We start from the raw sequence: 20,292 nt of genomic DNA, 5'->3' as shown, positions 1-20,292 counted from the left end.
AAGACATTGTGATCCATAAGAAATTAATCTCAAATGTAGTGATATATGTTAATTGAAAGTAAATGACAGGAAAATATAGCATGCAAACATTAATGAAAAGAAAGCAAGAATACTATATCAATATCAAATAAAATAGACTTGACAATATGGAAATTATTCTGGTAAAAAGAGGACATTGTAATCCACAAGAGGACATTGTGATCCTAAATGCATGTAAAGAACTGAAAGGAAAAATAGAAAAATCCATAGTTATACATTGATATTTTGACTTCCTTCTCCCCTGACAATTAATACAACGTTTGCACATCAAATCAGGAAACATATAGAAGAACTCAACCACACTATCAACTGACAAGATCTAACTGACTTTTAAAGAACTTCCTACAGAAAGACAATAGGATATACACTCTTCTCAAGCCCCCATAGAATAAATTTCATCATGAACTTCACTTTGGATTATGAAATACACATAAGCAAAATTAAAAAATTAGAATTTTATATGTGGCTTCTGACCAAAATGGAATCCAACAAGAAATTAGTAACATACAGATAACAGAAAAAAAAATATTAGTTTCAGATACTTTGAAACTAACCAACACATTTCTAAGTAATCCATGGGACACTGAGGAAATCTCAATAGAAATAAAATGTTTATCAAAATGAATGAAAGTACAGCATATCAAAATTTGTGGAATACAGCTAACAAGGCAGCAGTAGCAATTTTTCATACCAAAAGCTTACATTTCCAAAAGGAAAAGCTTCAAATAAATAAACTAAAATAAACCAAAGTTAATAAGGAAGAAGATGGAAAAAAAATAAAAGCCGAAATAATTAAAATTGAAAAGAGAAGATCAATGACAGAAAGGACTGGTTCTTTTAAAAGATCAGTAAAATTGACAAATATCTAGCAAATCTCAGAGAAAGAGAGAAGACATAAATTTCAAACATCAGGAATGGGATAGGCTATTATGACATACTGCAGATATCAAAAGGCAAAGGAATACTACAAGCAACTCTACACACATCGGTTTAATAAATGAAATGGACTAATGTCTTGGAAAGTGCTAACTACCACAACTCACTCAAATAGGTAATTTAAATAACTCTATAACCAACTTTTAAGAAACTTGAATTCATAACTTAAAATCAGCCAAAAAAAAAAAAAAATCTCTGAGCACAGATGGTTTTACTGAAGCATTCAATCAAAAGAAGGATTAACCACAATTCCATTCTATAATCTTTAAGAAATTAGTAGATAGAATACCTTCTAATTTATTCTGTCACTTGTGTTATACTGACACTATAATCAAAGGTGGCTAAAAAAACAAAGATAACTGTGTAATATTACCACATAAATTTAGTGCAAAAATCCTTAACAAAATAATAGCAAATAGAATTCAGCTATACATAAGAAGATTTCTTTATCATTTCCAAAACAACACATTTTTAGATAAAAGTAGGCCATTAGTGGTTCATTTCATCTAAATTTCTGCTTTTAAGGTGAAAGTAGAAATCTCAAGGGAAATTTAAAATATTGAATGAAAATGAAAACACAATATAACAAAATTTGTGGGAGATAGGAAAAACAGTGAAGATAGGAAACTTCTATAATTAAGAACTTAAATTAGAAAAAAGTAAAGTCTCAGTAGTCTAATTTTTCACATGAAGGAGTGAGAAGAAAACACAAAATGTGTAGAGAAAAAAAATAAGTCAACTACATCAATCAATATCATTGAAAAATAGAGAAAATCAATAAAACAGAAAAGTGGGTTTTTTTTGAGAAATCAATAAAATTGATAAATCTCTCTGAAGACTGAGAAGGTAGAAAAGAGAAGTCACAGATTATGAATACCAGAAATAAAATTGTCACTAGAGACCCTAGAGATACCAAAAGGACAATTAGTTTGTATTAAGATACATAAATTTGCTAATTAGATAAAACAAACTAACTTACTGAAAAGCACTAACTGCCTACTACATCTCACCCAAAATAAAATAGATCATTTAAATAGTCAAAAAAAAAATAATAGCAAATAGAATTCAGCTATACATAAGAAGATTTCTTTATCATTTCCAAAAGGATACATTTCAAGGATTCAAGTCTTGTTTAATATTTGAAAATCGGTGTGATTCATCATGAACTAAAGAAGTAAAATCACATGATTGTATCAACTGATGTAGAAAATCATTTGACAAAATTCAAGTCATGAAAACTCTCAGAAACTAGGAATAGTTGGGGAATTTCTCAAACTTGATACAGAACATCTACAATAAACTACAGACTGTTACATGTAATGGTGAAGGAACAAATGCTTTTCCCTGGTATCATCAACAAAGCAGGCCATGTAATCTCACTACCTTTATTTAACATATTGTTTGGAGTTTTAGACAAAACAGTAAGGTGAGGGGAGAAAAAGAAAAGACAAACACATCAGAAAGGAAGAAATAAAAGTGTTATTTTATATAAAATATATGTTGAAAATTCCAAGGAATGAATATATATATATATATATATATATAAATATATTATATATGTATTTGTACATTTATAAATTATATGTAATTTATATATAAATTATATATATATTTATATTTTTATATATACTTATATATTATATTTTATATATATATATATATATACATATATATATATATTTACACACACACACACAACACAAACACACACACATATTTAAAAACTTCTAGAACTGGTGCATTTGGCAAGCCCTCAGGACACAAGTTAAACCAAGCAATCAAATTCTATATTTATGGAATTTTTTGAATTTTGAATGTAATACCACTAACAATTGCTCTCAAATGAAACAGGAATCAATCTAATAATATTTGTACAGAATTTGTAGACTGAGCACTCCAAGATGTTGATGACAGAAATCAAAGATCTAAATAAATGGAGAGACACATTGTGTTCATGGGCACAACATAGTAAAGATGTTAGTTCTCCCCAAATTGAAATGTAGTATAACAATCCCTATCAAAATCCTAGCAGTATTTTTATACTTATAGATTATATGACTGTTCTAAGATTTATATGGGAAGGCAAAGGAAGTAGAATAGCTGAAACAATTTGGGAAAGAAGCTTAAATAAGGAGGATCGTTACTGAATTCCAAGACTGATTAAACAGTGATAGCAATCAAGACTTGAGGACTGACAGGCTAGACACACAGCTGGGTGGAACAAATAGAAACCCGGAAATAGACCCAAACAAATATGCGCAGCTGATTTTTGACACAAGGTGCAAAAGCAACTCATTGAAGGAAAGATAATTTTTTTCAACAAATGGTACAAGACCAATTGAGCATCCATAAGAAACTGAACCTTCATCTAAACCTCATGCCTTACCCAAAAATTAACTTGCAATAGATCACAGATTTAAATTCAAAGCACACAACCACAAAGCTCTTGTTTTAAAAGAAAAAGAGAAAAACCTTTGGTATCCAGGGCTAAGCAAGAACTGATACCAAACTACTATTCACAAAAGAAAAATTAATACAGTGGGCTTTATGGAAATGAAAAACAATTTTTTTTGCTCTTCAAAAGACCCTACTGAACAAGATGGAAAGTAAGCTACTGACTGGAAGAAAATATTTGCAAGTCATATATCCGTTAGAGGACTGTTGCTAGAATGTCTATAAAACTCAAAATTCAATATTAAAAAATCAAAACAAGCCAATTAGAACAGGACCAAAAGACATGCACAACCATTTCACTGAAGAGGATAAACAGATGGCAAATAAGCACAGAAAAATATGTTCAGCATCATTAGCGTTTAGGAAAGTGCAAATTAAAACCACAATTAGATATCATTGCACAACTAGTAGAAGGTTAAAATAAAAAATAGTGACAAACCAAATGCTGGGGAGGATGCAGAAAAACTGAATCACTTGTTGGCAGTGTAAAATGGTACAGGCGCCTTGCAAAAGTTTGGCAATTTCTTAAAAACCTGCCATACAACAGTAATTACACTCCTGGGCATATATCCCAGAGAAGTGAAAATTTATCTTCATACAAAAACCTATACAGGAATATTTACAGCAACTTTATTTCTAATATCCTGAAACCAGAAAGTACTCAGATATTCTTGAGTGAATGAATAGTGAAGCAAATGTGATACATTGCTATAAGCAATATAAAGGAATGAGCTATTGATGTATTCTCTAAATGAATCTCCAGAGAAAGTCTATTTTGACTGGTATAAAAAGTATACAGTCACCCTTGCTCTCTTTTTCATTACTCCATAATATCTCAAAACAGTATTCTGAATTTGACGATACCCGTACTTACAAGAGAGGTCTGCACTTCCATATGTTTTCCTGTAACTAATTAGTGTCCTGAAGAACTCCCTTAGCATTTCTTGTAAGGTAAGCCCGGTGCTAAACTCCTACAACTTAGGTTTGCCTGGGAAAATCTCTGTTCTTGTTTGGCGGTTGGTTTTTGTTATTGCTTGTTTGCTTGCTTATTTGTTTACTTTCAGCACTTTTAATCAATCATCTCACTCTTCTCCTGACCTGCAAGGTTTATGCTGAGAAATATGCTGAGAGCCTTATGGGATTCCCCTAGCATGTAAAGAGGCGCTTTTCTCTTCCTGCTTTTAAAATTCTTTTTGTCTTTGACTTTTTTTTTTTCCCTAGGGCAGTGCCCTGGGGTGTGGAAGGTTGAGTTCCTTTCTCTGGGTCCTGCTGAGTTGAGCCAGCTGTCAGATTAGCTCCTGCACAATCCACAAGGCCTGCAAGCACTGTCTGTGCATGGCCACCAACTATGAGGGGAAGGAGCACACAGAGTGGCAGGGTTCAGATTGGTAGTGGGGAGGAAAACCGGCGATGTGTCCAGTGAGATTGTTAATAGGTCTCCTGGTGAAGGTCACAAGACAGTCAGTAGAAACTATGATCCTTTGTTCAATTCTTGACTCCAGTTGCTGTGGGTTTAATTCTGTTCCACCTCCTAAACTCCCCCTCACTCTCCTTACCCACTCCCCAGAAAAGAATTAGGCTAATTCATTTTAGGCTGGGCACAGAGTAGGCACTGATGTTTGCATAATTATAAACAACATGTAACAGCATGCCTATTACAGTGCCTGGTTTACAGTAATCCGTATTTACAAAATAGTTATTGTTTAAATTCCTCTTTTCGATAAATATTTTAAAGGAGTCGCTTTCCCCTAATTAAAATTTAAGGATAAGGTTCATTATTTTAACAGTTTCTATTTGGGCCTAACACATCACATTGGAAAGCTGCCCTCTGCCTCACGAGATTTATCCCTTCCACTACCCAGATGCAAATTACACTTTGCTTGCTAAACTAAGGACTCAAAAGCCCCTGATGGCTTTTTGTAGCCCTTTCTGACACAGGCAGAGAATTCAATGCCCTTCCCAATAGAAACAACTAAGCGCCTTCTCCTAACTGGAGGTCCGCTACAGCGAAACCTCCCGTATAAAAGGCAAATGAGAGGGCAGCGTCCCCTTTAACTCCCGCCCATCACGCCGGCAGCATCCAATCACTTTTCTCTGTGGCGCCGCTGGGGCCTAGGACTGGCTTCGAGGAGGACCGGCGCGAGACCAGCGCGCATGGGCGGAGCACAGAGATTTGTCTGTCCTGTGCGGTCGCCGGGCCTCCCAGCCTAGCTGAGCGCCCCGCAGGGCTGGCTGGGGGCGGGGCCCGAGAGCTGCTGCGCCTGCGTGGTGGGCGTTCTCGGGGAGCAGGTGCTGCCGCCGCCGCCGCCGACTCCGCCAGCACCACCACCGCCGCCGCCGCTGCGTTCGGGGGTGTAAAATTCGGAGTTCCTGAAGCAGAGTTGGTACGTGCCGGCTTTCCTCAGCAAGCTGTGGACGTTTGTGGAGGAAACCCACACCAAGGAGTTGACCACCTGGAGCCAGGTATGGTCGGGGCACCGCGGCCTCCGAACCGCCTCCTCCCGCTCCCTCCCGCGGGGTGGTCCCTCACGGCCTGCGGCTCGCCGCTCCCTGCCAGGCGCGCGGCGGCTGTGCGGCACCGCGCGCGGCCTCTGCGCGCAGCCTCTAGAGGACCCCTGGTATGGCTCCCGAGGGGAGCTGGGGCCCCGCCGCGCCGCGCGCCGCGGTGGGGGCGGGGCGGCCCGTAACGGTCGGCCGGGTCGCGTTCGGAACCGGCCCCGCGCAGCCTGGGCAGACGACGGACCTCGGGCGCGGGAGCCGCGTTATTGCCCACTCATCCTCCATCCGGCTCGGGTAAGGATCGGGACCCGGAGACCCAGGCCGGGCTCTTGGGCGCGGGGTTAGCGACCTGACCACACGCACACAGCCCTCGCTTTGCCTCTGGCATCTTCTGAGGAGAGCTGTCGGGGGAGTAGGCAGACGTTCCAACGCCGGCTGTTGCTCATCAGTGGCTTTTTCAAACATTAAATAGAAAATGGCAAAGTGTTCTTTGGAGACGGTCATGTGTGTAGTCGGGTATTTTATAATTATGATGATGGAAGTGCTAATAGACGGTGTTGAGAAACTTGATGAGGAGCTAAGGGTGAGTTACCGAATTTCCCCAAACAGTGGCCCGCAGAATGGTGTCTGGGTGCCTAGAGTATTTGATCATGACTCTGCTTCCAAACAAGGATGACCCCACTCCAGCCTCTTATCCAGTCTGCTCTAAGTTTCTCTGTGATAAGATGCATGGACGGATGGGTGGCCTCCATGGCCCGAGACCCTTTCTAGTTCCAAACACACAGATTCTAGACAGGATGATCATGAACATGGACACCACATTTACTTTAGTAGGCACTTGGATTATTGGAATCAACTCATGAGGCATTTTGGGTTTTTCTTGAGGTAGATGATCACTTAGTTGGGAATATTTTCAGGTGTGGAGTTTTTGATAATGTCTGACACCTGTTACTGCTAGCGCCGGCCGGGCTGGCTGGGGGGCGGGGCCGAGGGCTGCTGCGCCTGCGTGGTGGGCGTTCTCGGGGAGCAGCTGCTGCCGCCGCCTCCGGCAGCGCCGCCGCCTCCGGCAGCGCCGCCGCCTCCGGCAGCGCCGCCGCCTCCGGCAGCGCCGCCGCCTCCGGCAGCGCCGCCGCCTCCGGCAGCGCCGCCGCCTCCGGCAGCGCCGCCGCCTCCGGCAGCGCCGCCGCCTCCGGCAGCGCCGCCGCCTCCGGCAGCGCCGCCGCCTCCGGCAGCGCCGCCGCCTCCGGCAGCGCCGCCGCCTCCGGCAGCGCCGCCGCCTCCGGCAGCGCCGCCGCCTCCGGCAGCGCCGCCGCCTCCGGCAGCGCCGCCGCCTCCGGCAGCGCCGCCGCCTCCGGCAGCGCCGCCGCCTCCGGCAGCGCCGCCGCCTCCGGCAGCGCCGCCGCCTCCGGCAGCGCCGCCGCCTCCGGCAGCGCCGCCGCCTCCGGCAGCGCCGCCGCCTCCGGCAGCGCCGCCGCCGCCTCCGGACGCCGCGGCGGCTCCACGCTCCCTGCCAGGCGCGCGGCGGCTGTGCGGCACCGCGCGCGGCCTCTGCGCGCAGCCTCTAGAGGACCCCTGGTATGGCTCACGAGGGGAGCTGGGGCCCGGCTGCGCCGCTCGCCTTGCGCCGGGGTGGGGGCGGGGCGGCCCGTAACGGTCGGCCGGGTCGCGTTCGGAACCGGCCCCGCGCAGCCTGGGCAGGCGACGGACCTCCGGCGCGGGAGCCGCGTTATTGCCCACTCATCCTCCATCCGGCTCGGGTAGGGATCGGAACCCTGAGACCCAGGCCGGGCTCTTGGGCGCGGGGTTAGCAACCTGACCACACGCACACCTGCAGTATCAATTGCAGAGTTTCATACTCATCCACAAATACTTAATTTCATGAATTTTAAGGCAAAGAAATAAGACAGTAATTTTTTATTCCATTATTAAATTATTAAGTCAGCTTTTTTTTTTTTTTTTTTTTTTCTGCGCAGGGGATTGAACCCACAGGCATTTAATTGCTAAGCCATATCCTCAGCCCTTTTTATTTTTTATTTTGAGACTGGGTCTCAAAAGTTGCTGAAGCTGGCTTTGAATTTGCAGCCCTCCTCCCTCAGCCTCCTGAGTCACTGGGATTACAGGCGTGGGACACTGTGCCCAGATTAGTGTATATTTTATTTTATTTTATTTTTTTAAATTTTATTTTATTTTTTTTTTAGTGTATATTTTAACTACTCATTTTTCTAATATACCAGTAGGAAAATGAAAATGAACTCAGGTCTGTGTCTGTGCCAGAGTTACAATAAGTGTTTAGTGTTTGATGAATGAGTGAAATCCCTGTGCTAGTGGTAGAAATGATAAAGAACATTTGAAAAGAATTTTAGAGATCATCTAGTTTAACTCCATCTCACCCACCATAATTGAGGATTCTAGGCTTAGACAGGTTGGATTACTCAGCTATAGTTACACAGCTAGTCAAGATTGGAGATCAGCCTCTTAACATGGATTTCTGATCCCCAAGGTCAATCTTCTAACATAGATTTCTGAGCTCCACCAACTGTACTAAAGTTAATATAGAGATTAGCACCATATTTAATTTTTATTTTATTTCTTTGGTACCGAGTATTGAACCCAGAAGCACTCAACTGCTGAAGCACATCCCCAGTCCTATTTTGTAATTTATTTAAAGACAAGGTCTCACTGAGTTGCCTAGTGGCTCACTGTTGCTGAGGCTGGCTTTGAACTCAAGATCCTCCTGCCTCAGCCTCCTGCGCCGCTGGGATTACAGGTGTGCTCCATCATGCCTGGTTCCATGTTTAATTGTATACGAAAATGATGTCCATGGGGCTGGGGATGTGGCTTAAGTGGTAGTGCTCACCTGGCATGTGTGCGGCCCGGGTTCGATCCTTAGCACCACGTACAAACAAAGATGTTGTGTCCGCTGATAACTAAAAAATAAATATTAAAATTCTCTCTCTCCCCTCTCTCTGTTTAAAAAAAAATGATATCCTTCACAAGTTAGTGGATAAATCTGGATAAATGTTATCTAGTACTAACCTAGTAGCTTAGTGCACCTGCCTATCTTCAATCATGCTGTCACACATATTTTCTAAAAGCAGTGCTGACACTGAAAGGTAAAACTTTTAAACAGTGATGTTAGTTGAAAAACCAAAATAAGTTACCCACATCTTTCAAAAGTTGCTATTTATAGTTGTTTCTGTTTTATTTATTTATTTTCCCATACTTGTACTGCACTTCTGTTGAGGTAATTTAGCATTTATAGTATCTGATTGAAAATCGTATTAAGGCCTTTTCGAAGAAGCAGATGTTTTGGGAACCAATCAATCTTTTAGGCATTTTTTTCCCCCAGTGGCGGAAAATAATCTCTAACTTGAGTGTAAGGCAAGGACAGAAAACTCACCAGCTGCAGTTTGGAAAATTTGGCTTAACAGTTCTAAAGACTTACGTAACTTTAGTTTTTCTTGAAATTTGACAAAATTAAGTGAAATAATCCTCTCTTCATTAAACAGAAATAATATTGTGAATGATCAAAATTATACTAAATTTGTTACTGACTCAAAATTTTTAATAAGTCTTTAGATCCAAGGTCTTTAAGAAAAACACACTATACATATTTCAGTTTTTCCTTTATTCTCTCCCCAAACAAAAAGTTGTCTTTTTTTTTTTTTAAACATTTCCCATAACTTCAAAATTTCATATAATAGTTCTTTGTTCAGGTAAACAATTTATTTCCACAGTCAAGAAAAGAGATAGTATTTTCAGACAACCTAAAGCATGTTTTTAAATGTAATATATCCTAAAGAGAAGGACACATGTTTAGCTAGGAAGAAACTGGGGAAACCTGATATACAGAGACAAGAGGTTATGGAGGTTAAATGAAAGTTCTTGTCATTGATAGTGAAGAACAGCTTTTACTGCTATTGACTGTTGATAATTATTATAAAGTACCATAAAAGAAGGAAATTACTATAAGGTCAGTGTTCTTACCTTTGTCTCTGTTTCTCAAATTGCTTGAGAAGGATGCACGATTTCACTAGAGACCTCATACCCATTTGTTCCACTTTTTTGTGCCTTTTGGCAATTCTCTAGTATTCTCAAATCAGCACAGATGAATAAAGAAATAGGAGTTGGAGGGAGCAAACCAGAAAACTGTAGTGTTTTCTAGCTGTTTTGAAGGAATTTGAATATCCTGGCAACCATTGCATTGTTTCGATGTTCTAGAGTGAAACACAAACATGGCAAAGTAAGGGTAAAATCCAAGTTAGATGGGCCTGCAAAAAAGTTGGAAGACTCATTTGCAAATTATTTTTATTTGTATATGTAAAAGAGGAGTTAAAGACTTAAGAAATAATTGGTGAACATTGAGAAGTTACAGACTTGTTAAAGTTGCACATTTATATTCTGGAAATTGTTTTCAGTGATCCTAAAGTATTAGATTATTTGTAAGAACATTTTGAGCATTCTACACTAAGAGTGCCAAAAGTTTAATTTAGGCATTAGCAATGGCTACTGACTACTTTTGGAAAGTTTGCCAACATTTATGGGTAAGGATGGAGGAGAAGGTACCAATCTCTTGTCCCACTCAGTAATGGCTTTCTGACCCTTGTAAAATGTTTAGGGAGAAGGGAGAATTCACTGTTGAATTGCTTGAGCCTCATGGGTTTATGGCAATAAGGTTGAATTTTTGTACTCAAAGATGTAATTTATTAATTTTAGAGTAGAGACTGAAGGAATACCAAAGTAGAGACACAGAATGATAGGAGTGAATGAGGGCTTTGTGTGAGGAAGACAATGCAAATTCAAATAAGAAACTTTCATCTTTATTTGATATTATCCAAGAGTTGAGATTCGACAGATATGATTGAGTTTATTGAACTAAAGATTCATTTAGTAAGTTAATCATAAATATTTGTTGTGGACCTGTTAATGCCCAGTATGCTAGGTACTAGGAATTTATTCAGTAGTGAACCAAAGTGCTTTTGTTCGTGGAGTTTACATTCTAGTAGAAGGTACTGATAGATAAAATAAGCCAATATGAATAACTGAGCAGTGATAAGTACCATAAAGGAGAGCAAACAGGTTAACAGTCTGTCAGTTATGATCCAATCAAAAGACAACATCCTAAGAATATTTTCAATAGGGAAAGTTTAATAGAATTACTATTTCATAGGAATTGGAGTAAAGAAAACTCTAAAGAATATAGGAGTAGTTAGTAGGAACAGGCAGTGTTGGTATAGCTATGATAATGCCATAGTAGGGACACTTCCCTCAAAGCTAGGATCCTGGCCTTGTTGGGGAAAGTGTGGCCATATTTCACTGAATGGAAGAGAAGTCATTTGTGTTGGACTGGTGGAACTTACTGGAAATCTGACATTTAGAACTCTGAGCAAGGATTGATAAACTACAGCCCAAATGCCAGTCATCTGTTTTATGAATTTAATCGGAACATAGCCGTGATCAGTCTATTTATATGTTGCCTATAGCTGCTTGTTTTGTTACACAGAGAAAATCTTGGGATTACAGGCTTGGGCCCCCTCACCTGGCCACTGTTAACTTTCAGTGTTAATGTAGTAAACATATAGCTTAGAGTTTTGCAGTTGATTTGTAATCAGTGCATCTTAGTATAGTGTCTACTACAGATACTGATAAAATGTGTTTCCTTTTAATTTATCTTATTTATTTTATTGTTATACAGATAGCAGAAATGGTCTATTTTTCTTATTTAATGGAAATGCTAATGATATAATGCAGTATTTGGTGTCAGGTAGATATCAAAAAATTTAATTGCAGTTTGGCACTTACTTGCAATTTGTTGTTGTTGCCATTATCAGGAATAGAATTTTGATTTGAAGGTATCATGGAAGGACTGGTCAGGACAGGTTTGGGATTCATATATATGAGTGTGCCAGAGAACCTTAACTAATTGACCTTTTCTGGTTTTCTTTAGAATGGCCAAAGTTTTCTGGTCTTGGATGAACAAAGATTTGCAAAAGAAATTCTTCCAAAATACTTCAAGCACAATAACATGGCAAGCTTTGTAAGGCAACTAAATATGTGTAAGTATGGACAGCAGTTTATTTGTTCTGCTAACCAATTACTGATTAAACCATTTTTTTCTCATTAAGCTGATAAAGGAAAATTCCACACAAGCAGTGTGACTTTTTTTTTTTTTTTTTTTAAAGAGAGAGTGAGAGAGGAGAGATAGAGAGACAGAGAGAATTTGTAATATTTATTGTTTAGTTCTCGGCGGACACAACATCTTTGTTGGTATGTGGTGCTGAGGATCGAACCCGGGCCGCACGCATGCCAGGCGAGCACGCTACCGCTTGAGCCACATCCCCAGCCCCCAGTGTGACTTTTTGACTGTTGCCTAATTCCAGTCTGAGTAAATTTTCAATCTTTTTCAGATGGTTTCCGTAAAGTAGTACATACTGACTCTGGAATAGTAAAGCAGGAAAGAGATGGTCCTGTTGAATTTCAGCATCCTTACTTCAAACAAGGCCAGGATGACTTGTTGGAGAACATTAAAAGGAAGGTGAGTTGTTGTTAACATTATTTAGCTAAGATTTTGACATGTATGATTGACCAATGAGCAGTTTTAGCTATTGTAATGCAGAATGTACAGAAAATACACAGGTGTTCTTTGTTAGAATGAATCAGACCAATAAAACTTTAATTAAGTTTTCTATCCTCCACCTTTCCCTGTGTTCATCTGTAGTGAGAGCTCATTCTTCATTTTCTTGATGAAAGGAAAATGCTTACAACATTCTGATTGAGGATGAAGAGTCATTATTATAATAGGAAGGTTCATTCCTGTGTTGACTGAAAAAAAGTCCTCACTGTAGGACTTTTTTTGTTGTTTACTGATATATATCCATTGTACAGAATAAGTCCTTTGTACATGATAGGCATTAATTGTTACATTTTTGAATGAATATCTTTTGCTGAAATAAGATATTTTTACTAAATCCATAAAAGGGCTGTAAACCATGAAAGAAAATGACCTGCCATGTAGCCATTACTGTATAAATTTAATTAAAAGTGGAATGTGGTAATAAAAAGGCTTGAGAAATTTACAGGGAATTTGGCAGAAGAAAAAGAAAAAAACCCTAAGATGTTACTGCTCATGGAAACTTAAAGAAATTTTTTTTTTGTTTTTTTTTCTGATTATTTCTTGCTTTCTCTCTGGATGAGCTGTGAAGTGTATTCTTTTCCTAGAATTCCACCCTGGGCTTTTAGAACAAAATCTCCCTTTGAGTAGATCACAAAAAATTCTTATAATAGGGAAGCTTTGAATTATAATCATGGGTGTGCCGTGTATTTTTGATTTTCTAAATTTGCTTTTTGGAAGGTTTCGTCTTCAAAACCAGAAGAAAATAAAATTCGCCAGGAAGATTTAACAAAAATTATAAGTAGTGCTCAGAAGGTTCAAGTAAAACAGGAAACAATTGAGTCCGGACTTTCAGAATTAAAAAGGTAAGCCATTCTTCCAAATATAATACTAATGTGTTGGGTGTTGGAGTTGTCTGGTGCATTGGTTCTTATTACTTTTGATTTGTAGTCATAGACTTAACTTTAATAATATGTTTTAATTGTGATGGTCAGGATCACGTATGAACCTAAGAACATCAAAACAATTTGATAAACAAATATTACTGAAGAAACAATAAGTCTTTAGTGTAGGAAATACATTTCTACTTAGGTGTTCACAAACAAAAGAGGGCACATACAAAAAATCTTACATATTACTCATCCTTTTTTTTTTTTTTCCCCTTCTCCTCCTTTAAAATTCTTCCATGAGTTCTATTAGGAAAAAACAGGACACAAAAAGTTGGGAATAAAAGAACCCAAGAGATTTGCCCTACTTGATATTTGTTCTGCATAGGTGTGGGAGAATGTTATTTAAACCTTTTTCTTCAAAAAGATGCTTTGTTTTGTTTTATGACATTACTTGATAGGTTTTCCTAACTTACCAAAGTAATAAGTTTATATATATATATATATATATATATATATATATATATATATATATATATATAAAAAATAGAGGGGGGGAGAGGGGGGAGAGAGAGAGAGAGAGAGGTATTTTACTACTCTTAGGAAGCAGCTGAGATTTTTCCCTTTAATAGTTTCCAAGGGCTTGAGAGTAGTTCCTTGATGTATTCTTTACCCATTTCAGATATGGACTGATTTGCATATTCCTAACTATATTTTAAAGTAACCTTGGGCTTTGGTTCTTTTTTTGAATAAATATAAATTTCTCCATTTTGCATATTTTATTTAATCACTGAGGATGTGTCTGTTGGCTATACTTTGACCTAATTCTTTGAATCTCAGTTTAGCTCCCCAGATCATCCTTTAAGTGTTAGAGGCAATGATCTCCTCCTTTAGTAGGCAGATAATAGCATCTTTAAAGGTGTGTCTGAAAAAATATAGCAGTTATTCAGTAAGTAAGTATTAAAGAAAATCTCCTTTTCATATACCTCTGTATTTAAATCCACATTTCTTTTTGTAATAATTCAGACTGAGAAAAATAGCTTTTGTGGAGATTAACAAAAGTTGAAAATTATTTAATTGGTAGATTATCTTTTATATCTTCTCACCATTTTCACTCTGCTAATGACAGTGCAGTTTCAATTAAGAAACAGCAAAGGAAAAAAATCTTAGTATTGGGCAAGTTATTGGTTTGACATTGTTGAATATTCCATCTTTTAACAAAATAAAACAGTGGCTTGCATATGCTTGTTTGAGACAGTTATCAAGGTAGTTTGAGAGTCTCACTTTAGTTTGGCTTTAACAGTTATAGAATTATCTGTGTGACACTGGGCAGGTTCCCACAAATTCTCTGTACCTCAATGTCCTAATCTTTCAAGACAATTCTTCCTTACTTGGCTGATTTTAGAGAAATTTAAATGCTTAATTGAAACGTTTAGCATAGTGCCTGAAGCACATCAATTGTTCAGTAAATGTCACTTTTTTTTCCTAAGGTGATTCACAAAGTCTAACCTCACTTAAGTGATGAACATTAAAAAAAGTAGTGAACCACATTATCAAAAGGAGTAAATTGCTTGCTACTATATGGATATAGAAGTGTGTTTTAAGTGTTTTTTTTTTTTTTTTTTGTATATTTTGCCATGAATAGCAGATAATACATTTAAGAAGGAATGATTCAAAAAAAAAAAAAAAAAAAAAAAGGAATGATTCTGGAGTTGTGTTGAGATAGTTGTCATTCCTGTATTATTGAACCAGCTTTCTAGTCTCATAAAAATACATATCATAGTGAAAACAAACATAGTTAAGTTCTCTAGGTTTGTGTTTTTTTAATTCTCTAGTATTCTTAATTAAGATACTGGGGTTTGGTTTTCTGACTAAATCTTATTTATTTATTTATTTTTTAATTATAATAGTGAGAATGAGTCCCTTTGGAAGGAGGTGTCTGAATTAAGAGCAAAGCATGCACAGCAGCAACAAGTTATTCGAAAGGTAAGAAGCTCTTTTCCTTGTGACTATCATTTGCATTTGTTTAATGAATTATGTGTGTAACACAAAAAAACCTGTGTTGAGTAGTTAGTAATTGATCTTAGTTTTTTATGTATTAAATTCACAAAAGTAAAATTTTGAAGACAAATTAAGCCAAGTGTTATATATCCTTTTTAACAACAGCAGAAACATTTCTCATAGCTAATGATGATTGTTCTATACTCTCATATAATATCTCAGTAGCTTTTACCTGGCATAACAATTTTGAGATACTTTATTCTTGGGAGCTTAATTAATACACTAGCCAATTTCTTAGCACTTTTTATTATTATTATTATTATTATTATTATTATTATTATTGTTATTATAAAACACTCTTACTGTGTTTTGTGGGAGATTTCCCCTTACTTTTTACTATAATAGGCATAGTTAATTTTTAAATAATTTGACCCAATTAGGAATTCAAAAGGATTTTTCAGTGGATGCCATTATTAGTTTCTGCATAAAGTCATAATATAATGATTACCATAATAAAATAAAATCATTAATGCTGTAAAATGAATCTTGGATTTTATATTGAACCTAAAATGTGTTCTTCTGATTTAATGTTTGCATATCAACTTTCATTTGTTAATAAGAGATGAAATATAGAAATAATTAAGGTAGCTATTTTTTACTTATGAGTAAATGGACTCTAAGCTGCAGGTTTTTTAATGGGAAGATGGGGGAGAGCTTCAGCTTGTTCCTACTTGGAAGGCCCTTGAACTAAAAATAGGTCTGTGACTGACAGGATCTGGGTCTAGTGGAGCAAACTTAGAGCAGAAATAAATAGTAATTGCAGCCTTTGGCCTGTAGTCAAAATAGATTCTTTTTTTTTTTTTTTTTTTTAATCAGTGTGCAAATTAAGGTTGAGTATAGGAGAATTCAAATCTAAGTGTTTAGTTTAAATATGTGTTTTAAACATTTATATCGGGGTCTCTAATGCATACCCCTGTTAAGAATATCTGATTTAAAAGAAGACATGTATTTTAATATGTACTTAAATATTTTTCAGAAAACACAATTTTGATTAAATGTTAACTAAAAATACACCTTCATCTGTAGGGTTTTTTTTTTAAACAAGAATTATTAGTATAATAGTTACATTGCATTTTTTCATGAACACTAATATTTTTTCATCAAATTTATATTTACATATATGTGTATTGGTGAGTGGATTTGCATAATTCATGATGACAAACACTGATTTTTAATGTGCCCCTGGAATTGGCTCGTAAGTTTGCTATTTAATGTTGGCTTTTGATTAACTTAGTATATATAAGTATATTGAGGTACCAGTTATAGGAGTTGTCAAGTACAGAAGTTAAATGATAAAAATGTTAAATGTTGCTGGGCAAAGTGGTGGATGCCTGTAATTCAGCTACTCAGGAGGTTGAGGCAAAAAAGTTTGCAGCCAACCTGGGCAACTTAGGGAGACCTGTCTCAAAATTGAAAATAAAGGGCTGAGAACATAACTCAATCAATAGTACTGTTTTTTTGTTTTTTGTTTTTTAAAGTCTGGTGCCTATCTGCTTCAGAGAAAAAGCACTATACAACATGATGCCAGTGTCAAGAGAACTGAGGAACTGAGGTGTAGAAAGAATTTTGGGCAGTGATTTTTTTTTTTTTATTTATTTATTGATACCAGAGATTGAACCCAAGAGGTGCTCCACCACTGAGCCATATCACCAGCCCTTCTTATTTTTAATTTTGAGACAGGTCGCTTTAAGTTGCTGAGACTAGCTTTGAACTTGGGATCTTCTGCCTCAGCCTCCTGAGACACTAGGTTATAGGCATGCCACCACCATGCCTGGCTAGTGATTTGTTTTTTCTGAAATTCAGTCACTGATGTTTTTAGAAACCTGTGATAATATTTATTTTATGAATTCAAAAAATTGAAGTTGAATTGTTCCATAGATATCTTTAACCTTCAATGTTGCATTTTCACTGGCTGTTAGCATTTTTTTTTAAATAAACAAATTAATGTCTTTGTCATAGACTCTAATGCTGACTTAACTCTTCAGTTAAAATGTTTTAATATTTGTTCATTGAAAAGCTGATATTGATTGTAAAGCATACTACTTTGTAGCCATTTTTTTGGAGATGGGGTCACACGGCATTACATGTTGCCCTGGGTGGGCTCTAACACCTGGACTCCAGTTATCCTCTACCTCAGCCTCCTGCGTAGGTGGAACTGCAAGTGCCAGGCTGGTATGTAGAACTTCCAGCATTCTTGATAAATTGTCCTTTTAATTGAGTTGCCCTAACCTGCTCCAACATTATTTCTAGCCTTTATTATTTAGTGTCTGGGATGGAGATATATATATTTCTATATTACCAATTAATAACTATATTTACACACATGGTATTTGTTACTCATCTGGGAAAGATGTCGATTCTTCTAACTCCACCAATGCAAATTTCCAGGATGATTTCACCCCACTGCACCATTCAACAAGAATTATAGGGTAAGAATGAAGCCCAAACATGCCACTTCAGAATGCACCCTCTATATTTTATTATATATATAATAAAATATATGATGTGTGTGTATAAAATATATAAAATTTTACCATTTATTGATGGATTTATATGTTGGTCATGAAATGCGTATATTGACAGCATCTTTATCTATTGACAAATTAAATATTTTCCTTGCTATAATTCTTCTTGGAGTGCTTAACACTTATCGAGGGAGGTGGGATAGAGGGAAGTTAAATTTAAAACATTCCTTTATTTTTTAATAATTTTATATTGCTGGTAGTAGTATATGATAATTCATGCATTTTCTCTATTAGTTTTAAAATAATATTGTAACAAAAATTTTACTTATCTACCCAACTTTCTAAAGATATGGATAATATATATACGGTTGCATATGGGATCCACTTTAAAAAACTAATAATTGGGATAGCTTATGTTTATTACTTTTTTTAAAAAAAAAACAGAATAAGTAGAGTTATTGCAAATTTTTGAATATTTTGGTAAATTTTTATCTTCTGCTTTCTCACTTCGATTGCTTTGTTTCATTTTAATTTTAAATAATTACCAAATATAACAATGGACTAATAACTTTTTTAATGATAGCAATTTAACAAACTTCAGAATTACTTCCCTGTTTCTATGACTAACAAGTTCTCTGTCTATGATAATTTTGTCTGGCTCATTCTTCAGTTTCCAAACTGAAACAATTTTGGTTTGGAAGTTAATTGTGGGAATGAAGATAGGATTGATGTTGGTCTTTCTGAGAATCAATGATCTGTGATTACAGGACCCCCCCCCCAAAAAAAAAAAGCAGTTGGGGGAGATAAGTGTGTGTATAGAGAAAGTGTTTACTATGTTAATTAACATTAAGGGAAGTTTTTATGAGGTAGGTGCTTAATCTTGTGATAGAGACTGGGTGTATTCAAGCATGATCTTGTCTCCACAATCTGGAAATTTCACCTCCTTGATTCTTTTTTTTTTGGTACTGGGGATTGAAACCAGGGGCACTCAACCACTGAGCCACATTTCCAGCCCCATTTTGTATTTTATTTACAGACAGGGTCTCAATGAGTTGCTTAGGGCCTTGCTTTTGCTGAGACTGGCTTTGAACTCACGATCCTCCTGCCTCAGCCTCCCGAGCCACTGGGATTACTGGCATGTACCACCTCGACAGGCTCACTTCCCTGCTTTTTAAAACCCACCCTTTGATAATTTGAATCAACTAGACCACTGCTGGTAATAGTTCTTCAGTGACATTCTTTCACTTTGAAATTTGTCTACACAGTACTTCTGTCTCCTTCCTGGAGCTGCTGAAGTTTAGAGGATAAAAGCCAGCCTTTCTTTTCTTTTTTTAAATATCTTTTTAGTTGTAGGTGGACACATACTTTTATTTATTTATTTTTATGTGGTGCTGAGGGCCGAACCCAGTGCCTCACATATGCTAGGCAAGCACTTTAACACTGAGCCATGACTCCAGCCCCAAAGCAGCCTTTCTTTTTCTTTAGTTTACATCTTTAAGAACTCAGGTGTGATAGGTTTGCCTGTAATTTCAGGGACATAAGAGGCTGAGGCAGGAGGATCTTAAATTTGAGGCTAGCCCCAGCAATTTATCAAGCCTGGCTCAAAATTTAAAAATAAAAAGAACTGAGGATGTAGTTCAATTGTAAAGTGCCTATGGGTTCAATGTCCAGTACCAAAAAAATAAAAATACATGATGCAGCAGCAGCACACACCTGTAATCCCAGGGACTTGGGAGGTTGAGGCAGGAGAATTGCCAGTTGGAGGCCAGACTCAGCAATTTATCAAGGTTCTAAGGTACTTATCAATACACTGTCTCAAAATAAAAAATAGAAAGAGCTGGGGATGTAACCCAGTGGTAAAGCACCCTGGGTTTAATCCTAGTACCAAAATAAAATTAGAATAAAAAGTCTATCAATTGCTCTGAGTAAACAAAAGGGATGTTTTAGACCAGTAGTTGTGTAAACCTTTTTCTTCTTTTTTTTTTAATATATAGATAGCAGTAGGAAAAAGTGAAGGCTTTCTGCTTGTAAAAACATTTACTGTCTCCTAGCAATCTGCAGTGATGCTATGCAAGTCTGACAATAGATGAATGTTTTCCAATGTCATAAAACTTTACAGTAATACAGGAAAGTTACTTAACTGTTTACCTCAGGAGTTGATGTTCTGATTCTCAAGTTTGAGAAGATCTTGATTATGAGCTAACTTCATAGTATCATCCATTGTTAACAGCAGTAGAGACTGAGAGTCAAGCTGTTTTGTCCAAACTCTGTATTTTTCATACAGGAAAACTGAGATGCTGAGAGATTAAATGGCTTTCCAAAGTCATGCAGTTATCTTAGT

The 20,292-nt window shown here is 37.4% G+C and overlaps 1 protein-coding gene across 1 annotated transcript in view; it reads left to right on the top strand.

Annotated features, from left to right (window-relative positions):
* LOC113178621 (alpha-1A adrenergic receptor) overlaps positions 1-11,963 on the top strand; it is a 51,522-nt gene extending 39,559 nt beyond the window's left edge. Inside the window, 1 exon segment of the mRNA XM_077792666.1 lies at positions 11,876-11,963. Within this exon segment, the coding sequence (XP_077648792.1) occupies positions 11,876-11,904 (29 nt within the window). The 3' untranslated portion in view covers positions 11,905-11,963.
* Positions 11,964-20,292: the final 8,329 nt, after the last annotated feature.

The sequence above is a fragment of the Urocitellus parryii genome, chromosome 14 (genome assembly GCF_045843805.1).
Source record: "Urocitellus parryii isolate mUroPar1 chromosome 14, mUroPar1.hap1, whole genome shotgun sequence".
Lineage (NCBI taxonomy): Eukaryota > Metazoa > Chordata > Mammalia > Rodentia > Sciuridae > Urocitellus > Urocitellus parryii.
This window is presented reverse-complemented; position numbering and strand designations above follow the sequence as displayed.